Raw genomic sequence first — 9,183 nt, forward strand, 5'->3', positions numbered from 1 at the left:
ATTTTCTGATCAAACTTATGTTTTCATTATTAAATAATGAGAATAAGTTTGTATTGATAATATTTTGACAACATAATTTTTTATATGTGATTGATCTCGTCAATATGAGCATTTTGACTGTAGCACATTGAATTTTTTATGGTTAAATTGAAATATATTGGTGAAATTAGTTTGCAAAAATGGACATACGATGATCCCAAAATCTTCACTTGTACTGACATGTATTAATTTTTTAAGAATTTGCACAAGTGTTCAAAAATTATAAAAAAATTTATGTAATTAAACTACTACAATAGATATGCTATGACGAAGACGATTTTCAAATTTGACTTAACATGATTCCTTAAAAAAAATTATTTATTAACATGATTCCTTAAAAAAATTATTTATCTTAATCAAAATACAAGGAATTATATTATGTGCCAAAATACTATTGTACTTGAGCTATTGAACTCTATTTTTCTCCATTCTCACAAAATTTTTAGGTCAAAATTTACAGAGCTCACATGCTTCTAAGTTTGAGTATCGCCTACAAATATATTTGAATTCCACAAAAATAAATCTTAATACAAAAAATAAATTGAGATATATGAGAAATGAAATTAGGGTAGAAATTATAAATATTCGTAATGTTAAATCCATATATATTTCTTTGTTCCGAACCTGTTCGATTTTGCTAACCAATACATTTGACGCCACCGTTCGGGTTGAACTCTGTCTCGCCGCGCCTCCTATCCGCTTAGGGTTCTGGAAACTGACGGAGAAGAAGAATAGGAAGAGGAAGAAGGAGATTCTTCTCGTTCTTCTGGTAGGAGTTCCCAGAGAACCATGGTCAGGGTGACCGCCGATCTCATTTGGAAGAGCCCCCACTTCTTCAACGCTATCAAGGAGCGTGAGCTCGATCTTCGAGGTTTATTTCCATCCTCCATTCTTTTCAGCCTTCATTTACTCATATTTTCACGCTCAAACCTTGCATCTCTGGGTTTCTTAGGAAACAAGATCGCGGTGATAGAGAACATTGGTGCCACTGAGGTGAGTACAGTTGTGACCCTAGCTCTCTTTTGTTTTTCTTTCGAGTTTGTCTCGACTTATGTTCTTCGTCATTTTTGAGTTTGTAGTCCTTGAGGCCATTGATAGTTTCGTGATTTGTGGCTAGCATTAGGTTTTAGCAGCATAAGGAGTGAAATCTTGGCGCAAATTGGGTATGGAATCAATATTTTGATTGGATTTTCCCCGTGAGCTCCGTTCAACAATCAACAAGCTAAATTTATGTGTTCTTTAGTATAAGTGTAGTGTATTATCTATTGAACGGGAATTCATATTTAATCTGCAGAATGCTTGCCAGTTGTCCTTCTTTTTTATTTCAAGGGAGGGAAGAGGGTATATTGTATTCCCATATACATATATATAACTTAATTCTTTGCTAATGAATGCATTTTTTAATAAATTATCACATTAAAAACCAACACGATGAGCGGGCTTTCGATAATTCCCACAATAGCTGCCAGTATTATTGTTGGAAGGTTTAGTGATTTCCATATGCAATAAGTTTAAGAATATTGGGTTTATTATACTAAAGATTAATTGCACAGATGATGTCATAATTTGTAGAGTTGAAGCTGCATGGTTAAAGTGGCTTAGGCGTATGATGAGAAAGAAAATATGATAGGATTGAAAAGCTAATCTTTATTAAACTACAATACGTCCATATGTGCTGTTTGAGTGTTTGTAGAAAATAAGTCATTGAAAACTTGGCAGGCTATGAAAGGAAACAAAATGTTTAGATGTATTTGAGGTAAGACTTTTAAGGTTAAAATGCAAATGTTTTTGAGGTTAAAACGACTTTTAAGGACAAATTGATAAAAAGAATGCAATAATTGGTGAAATATGTCAGAAAGTTTAGTTCATATTAAAATACCTTCACTTTTGACTGCACAATACTTATTCAAGTTAGCTACAACCATGATTTGAAAGGCATTACAGAAGTGTCGAACAATGCTCGAACAAGGTTAGAACTATATTTGAGAAAAATTTGAAATTCAATCAAACCCTGCTTGACTTTTATTCGAATGCCCATTTGGAGTGTGCTTTGAACTGAGTTTGAACATAGTTTGAATAAGTATCTAATAAAATTCAAATAAGATTAGGAAAAACTCTTACATGATTTGAATAATATTGGAACAAGGCTCGATATAACACAGTGCAATCCAATAGCTTGAATAGATCTTGCTAAAAGGCTAATATAGCAGAGAGCGATCACAAACAACGCAACAAGTTCAACTACAATAGAGAGTCAATTAATATCAATAGCACATGAAAATTGCAAGCATTACATCATTGCATAATCATTCAATGACATTATTTTAAAAAAAATGTTATTGATCTAAGCAAAATAATTGTTACGAAGGCAGTAGGCATTTGACCTTACAAATAACATGATTATAACCTTTAGTTCTACATTGAATACAACTACATTGGAACACATCATTCTCCTTCTTTGAAGGCCTTCTATGTTTCTTTGGATGGCCACTCTTAGGCTTCACCAATGGGGGTAACATGAAGACTTTCTTTATTTCGTTTGGAACCTTCTAGGTCACTTATTTTTTGATTGGATATAATGTTTTCAATGTATACGATTAACTATGCTTATTGTGTGTAGAACTTTGAACATAAGATATAATAACTAATACCCCAATCTCGAGTTGCATCCAATAAATATTCGCACGAGAGACCTAAAACATCAAATTTTCTACATGTATGTGTCCTCTCCTGCAAATGAACCTCACTATTAAGGTCGCCATCAAGGACATATAGTTCAAATTGGCTAATTGGATAGACGATCAAGCTCTGAGCCACATTAATCATTTTTCCCGATGCTTCTTCTATTTTCTTAACTAAAATAATTTTTATATTCTTTGTAATTTTAGTAGCAATAGACCTAGTGAGGTGATTATGACTTTTGACGATCAAGTCATTAATAAGAGTACACGTTTTAGATATCTTGGATCTATTGTTCAGAGTGATGGTGAAATTGATGTGGATATTATCAGCAAAATTCAAATTGGATGGTTGAAGTGGAGGAATGCATTGGACTTATTGTGCGATAGAAAAGTCCCCCTCAAACTTAAGGAAAAATTCTATAAGATGGTGGTGAGACCTGTAATGCTTTATGGTGCCGAATGTTGGTCATTAAAAGAGAAGCATAATACTAAGTTAAGTGTTGCATAAATGAGGATGCTTAGGTGGATGAGTGGCTTGACCCTTAGAGATAGGATACGAAATAAGCATATACGTGAAAAGGTTGGAGTAGCTCCAGTGGAAGATAAGATTAGAGAGAGTCGCCTTAGATGGTTTGGTCACATTAAACGGGGACCTTCCGATGACCAAGTTACGAAAGTTGAGGTATTAGATTTGACTTATGTTAAGAAAGGTAGAGGTAGACCTAAAAATACTCGGTTAGAAAACATTAGAAATGATCTTTCTTTATTAGATTTAAATGAAAATTTGACTTTTAACCGGACACAATGGCGAAAAAGAATTAATGTAGCCGACCCCATAGTGGGACAAAGGTTTGATGTTGTTGTTGTAATATTGCATCTATCGAAGAACCATTTTTGTATTGTCCGAAAAAGTCTAATCATATTTTCTTCGGATAAGAGTGTGCCCTAAAGAAATCAAATAAACTCAAAGTAACATCGATTGTATTGGGCATATAAACTCAAAGTTTCCTATAGAAATCAAATTAAGCTATATTAAGAAAGGTTTGATCGTTCAATCAATACCTTCAAATATGAAAATTTTAGAATAAATGCAGAATAAAAAAATAAATGTAGATTTTTCTGGATCTAGCTTTGAAAGGCAGAATAAAGAGAATTAATTTAGAATAGGTACATTTTATCTCTTCTAAGAAAGTGTAAATAGTCTATGCACAAACTTCAGATTTCTAAACAAAACCGTCCAGGAGGATACTATAATAGAATAGGAATTAATAATATTAGATTAAAGTTACTTCTGTGATTGAATCCTCAATTGCTTTTGCTTTGAGGATTATAATTTCCTCATCTCTCTTTGCTTTGATCTCCTCTTGGTTTTGCTCGTTTGAGCAGTTCTGTTTCCTCACGCTTCTATTGTTTTATCTCTCCTTTCTTTTTTTTATTCCTTAGTCTCTTGGCTAGTATGCAAGATAATGGATTTCCTACTGTTTGAGTTAGAGAACAATCAGGTAAAGAGAGAAATAGTGTGGGAGAGAAAGCAAGAAGGGAAATTTGATTTTTTTTGCAATAGATTTTACGTCATTTGTTTTGTTTTGCACTCAAGTCATGTGAATGAGGGCTGTCTCAGGTAGAGAGAAAGTACAAAATTTAGTGAAAGTTGTAGCATGCATTGGACTATTTGGAGGTGAGTAGGAAATGAGGAGTCGATCCTGATTAGTATTACGCATACTGTCTTGCATAAAAGATAATGGCCTCGTGCTTATAAATTATAGGAGTCATAACCAATTTCCTTAAACTAAGGATTTATGTAAATTAAGAAAAAAAAAGTATATGAAATTCTGGATAATCAAGGTTATAATTACGGCAGGGATTAAGGGAGTGAATTATGGAGGGATAATGATTTTATCTTATCTCCTTCCCTTGCCTGTTTAGCCATTCCTTGTATTATTTTATTATTAAAATAATAAGAAAATAATAAGGTAAATAGAAGGGTCCACTTTCATGTCTTGGGTCCTTTGATTTCGAAGTTTTCTTGACTTGATGTTTTTTAACCTGATACGAATTTAGCCCAAATGTAAAGAACCAACATCTGAGTTACCCAATAACTTGGACTAGGTTTATTCCAGTCCAGTTTATGAAGAGTTTCCTCGATCAACAAGAGCGAATGGAGAAGTAAAATTCATCAATAGTGATCAATCCAACCCCATATTGTTAGGATAAGGTTAACGATGAAGGTGAACTAAGATTTTACTCGAATGCATGGTTATAATTGACACTGCCAATTATGTGTTTTTTTAATAATGCGCTATTTTTTTGCTTTTATATTTCATTTTCTTAAATTGCGTCACACCCCCCTGCTCCCACACCAAGTAATATGGCGCTGTCATTTGCTTGCCTTCCCAGCATTCTAACCTACAGATGCTCGACAGTTGTAAAACTATCTTTCAATTCTTAGTTGATTTCATTTAACATTCTTTTACTTTTTTGCAGGATCAATTTGACACAGTAGATCTCTCTGATAATGAGATCGTTAAGCTTGAAAACTTCCCTTATTTAAGTCGGCTTGGTACCTTGTTAATTAATAATAACAGAATTACCCGTATTAATCCTGAAATTGGAGGTAAGGTATTTGGGAAACTTGTCCAGATTTTCGTACTTAGATTTAATGCTCTTCAGATTATGCCGCTTATATTGATATCTTCAATCTACAGAATTCTTGCCAAAGCTACACACTTTGATCCTTACGAATAACCGACTTGTCAATCTGGTGGAGATTGACCCCCTAGCATCTCTTCCAAAGCTGCAAACTCTTAGTTTACTGGACAATAACATCACAAAGAAACCAAATTATCGGCTATATGTGATCTTCAAACTGAAGAAGCTAAGGCTGCTAGATTTCAGGAAAGTTAAACAAAAGGTATGCTTTTTTGTAGCATCAATATTTTTTTTTTGTTCACCAGTGCGTCACTAGCTTTCTGCTATTTAACTTTTGACCACTCATATATTGCCTTGTGATAACACGTGAAGTGAAACATTTTTTGCATCAAGAAAGATAGAGGTAGACCTAAAAAGACATGATTAAAAAATATTAGAAATGATATATCTTTATTAGATTTAAATGAGAATTTGACTTTTAGCAGAACACAATGGCGAAAAAGGATTTATGTAGCCGACCCTACGTACTGGGACAAAGGCTTGATGTTGTTGTTGGTATTTTATACAATCACCTTATGCCCATGGGTTTTTGATAGCACTTCTATACCAACCCCTACTTTCTGGTAATATAGTTTCAGGTAAAGTTATCGGGTATTCTGTTTCTCGGAAATTTTCATGCTAGTATACTATATGGAACTATGATCCTTGACATTGAACTCTGATTATCGTTAATTAACTATCAACCATGCAATCACTAACAAAAACGTAGCATGATAAAATAATCAACATATATGGTAGCCTATAGGAGTTGCATGAGGGTGGGTAAATCCCAATATCCGACCTTACATGACTAGAATTAATATAATATTTTTTTGGACATGTTGCATAACTGTTGTTTTAACTTGAAGTCACCTTAACGCAGTTTTTCCAGACCATATAATTTGTTCTCTTCAAACTATATTATTTAACATTAATTAATATTTATTTATTTTGAGCAAATTATCCTTTTTAAACCAATTTGATCTAAATGGTCGATTAAATCTTAGATCATCCATTAATTTTTTTTCTAATTAGCTGTTTCTCTTCTTAATAGTTCCACTCAGCTAACCAAATGATTCATTCTGTCCTTATAAGTACAACCAATTTCAGTCAATGTACTTGAAGAGCATCAACTTGCAACTGTAATTTCTAATATTTTTAAACAAATGGGCCTTGTATCCATGACCCATAGAGGCGGTAGCCTTCTCAAAGACAAATTTTATGCATAGGAGAATTGAGTATTTATGGGAGACATTTATCATAAACCCATAGAAATTCTCCTTAGCTTTAGGGGCTAAGAAGAAGAGGTAGGAATCCGACATTTAGCTTTTGAGCTAAATGTTGGAGAGCTCTCTCTCTAGCTTTTGGAGCTAAAGAGAGAAGAAGTCTCCTACAACTTTGGAGTTGTAAGAGAATTGGGAGAAAATGCAACTTTTGGGTTGCAAATGCATGAAGGTTTTTGGACATTTTGATGTCCAAAGAGGGAGTTGCCCCCTTCCAACTTGAGTTTGGAAGGGCAAAGAGAAGTAGGACTTGAATCCTAAGCTTGGGGTGAAGTTACTTGTTGTTTTTGGTTCAACAAATAAGATAATTTGGGACAAAAATGGATCACTCAATATAGGTTGAGTTAAAGTGGGCTTCATACAACTTTTGAGTTGTAGGAAAAGTAAAAGAACCTATGGCTTTGAGCTAAGGTAAAGAATTCCTTAAGACTTTTGGAGTCTATAGGAGCGAAAGAGGATTTGTAACTTTAGGGATACAAATCAAGAAGGTGGTTCCTTAAATTTTTGTATTCAAGGAGGTGGAATTTCATTTCCTTAATTTGGGTTAAGAGAAATGAAGAGAACTTGGTGGTTTCCTACAATCTAGATTTATAGGAAAAGAAGTAGACCGAAGTGCAACTTAGCGGTTGCGAATTAGAGTGGTTTCTTTGAACGCTTGGTGTCCAAAGATGGGATTCATCCTCCCAATTTGGGTTTGGGAGCATGAGCGCGGATTTAGATCTTCTCCTACAATCTTGACTAGTAGGAAAAGAGAGAGAGAAATGCAACTTAAAGGTTGCAAATCAAAGGGATCCTTTGAACATTTGGTGCTCAAAGGAGATGAGTATATCCTCCTAATTTTGATTTTTTTTTTTTAGGAAGATTAGATAGTTTTCCTACAACTTTTGAGTTGTAGAAAAGGGGAAATTATGTGTAACTTATAAGTTGCAAGTTAGAGGAATTTCTTTGAGCATTCGGTGTTCAAAGAAAATGACACACATTCACTTGATTTAGGCTAAGTGAATGAAGAGATTTTCTACACTTTTGTTTTGGTAGAAAGAGGAAATGCGCAACTTGGAGGTTCCACATTCATGAGTGCCCTTGAACTTTTGGTGTTCAAAGGGGAAACGAACATTCTCCTAGATTTGGGTTTAGGAAAATGAGAGGACTTTCTATAACCCTTAAGTTGTAGAAGAAAGTAGCAACAAGCAACACTTGGATTGCATGTTGAAAGGGATTCCTTTGACATTTGGTGTCCAAGGAGGGGTATTCATTTGCTTGATATGGGATCATTTGTTGAATTTGTTTCAACAAATAAATGATTTGGATTAAATTATTCGTTGATTTTGATTCAACAAATAGACGATTTGTTATAGGTTTAATTTATCCAATAAAGTTTGAACAAATGAGATTTTCATACAACTTTTGAGTTGTAGAAGGAAAGGAATTTCTCTACAAATTTGGTTTGTAGAGAAGAAAGGGAGAAATGCATCCTGAAGGTTGCAAAGTGGAAGATTTTCTTTGAACATTTGGTGTTCAAAGAAAGGGACATTCACTCATCCAATTTGAGTCAATAGGATGAGAGGAATTCCTACAACTTTTGAGTTGTAGAAAATGAGGGAAAGAAAATGCAGCTTAGAGATTGCAAATCCTTAATTGTTTCTTAAATTTCGATGTTCAAAGAAACAAATTCATTTGTTTAATGCGAAGCTAGGCAAATGAAGGGGAATTTGGGGGTTTCCTACAATTTGGGCTTGTAGGAAAAGGAATGGTCCAAAATGCAACTTAGGAATTACAAATCGGAGGATTTCCTTTGAACGTTTGATATCCAAAGAGGGGGAATTCATTCCTCCAATTTGGGTTGGAGGGATGGAGAAGAATGAGATGCAACTTAGAAGTTGCAAACTCTTGAAGGTTCCTTGAACATTTGACATTCAAAGAATGATGTACACTCTCCTAATTTAGGTTAGGAGAATGAGGAGATCTTTCCTATCACCTTTGGGTCATAGAAAGAGAGCTTCCTACCTTCTTACAAATGTTTTGGGCTCATTTGAAGAGAGGAAGGATGCACCTTAAGGCTCTCCTCGCCATGTATACAATTTTTAATGTCTCCGAAGCTCCGTATCAATTATCATTACATGATAGTCAAACTTTAGAAAAAATTCTAAGTAATCCTCCATTTGAATGTTGAAACAAAATCAACAATCCTTCTCTCTCATACATGATTATTTGGGACATCTCAAGTCTCCAAATGTATCATTATATGAATCATCTAGACTTTAGGACCAAATCCTAGGTCATTTCTTCACTTGTTGATAATACAAAAGTAACAAGTGAACCTCTCCCATTCAAGTTTCTTAATTATACCAAAGTTGATTTAGGAATCCTTTCCAAGTCTTTAGATGCATCCTTCCCCTCTTCAAATGAGCCCAAAACATTTGTAAGAAGGTAGGAAGCTCTCTTTCTATGACCCAAAGGTGATAGGAAAGATCTCCTCATTCTCCTAACCTAAA

General features: G+C 34.1%; 1 protein-coding gene across 1 annotated transcript in view; it reads left to right on the top strand.

Annotated features, from left to right (window-relative positions):
- Positions 1–660: 660 nt before the first annotated feature.
- LOC110111822 (U2 small nuclear ribonucleoprotein A') overlaps positions 661–9,183 on the top strand; it is a 17,222-nt gene continuing 8,699 nt past the window's right edge. Inside the window, exons 1-4 of the mRNA XM_020843843.2 lie at positions 661–910; positions 992–1,032; positions 5,205–5,334; positions 5,426–5,631. Coding sequence (XP_020699502.1) covers positions 829–910; positions 992–1,032; positions 5,205–5,334; positions 5,426–5,631 — 459 coding nt within the window. The 5' untranslated portion in view covers positions 661–828. The remainder of the gene's footprint in view (positions 911–991; positions 1,033–5,204; positions 5,335–5,425; positions 5,632–9,183) is intronic.

This window comes from Dendrobium catenatum, unplaced genomic scaffold, assembly GCF_001605985.2.
Source record: "Dendrobium catenatum unplaced genomic scaffold, ASM160598v2 fragScaff_scaffold_621, whole genome shotgun sequence".
NCBI classification, from domain to species: Eukaryota; Viridiplantae; Streptophyta; class Magnoliopsida; order Asparagales; family Orchidaceae; genus Dendrobium; species Dendrobium catenatum.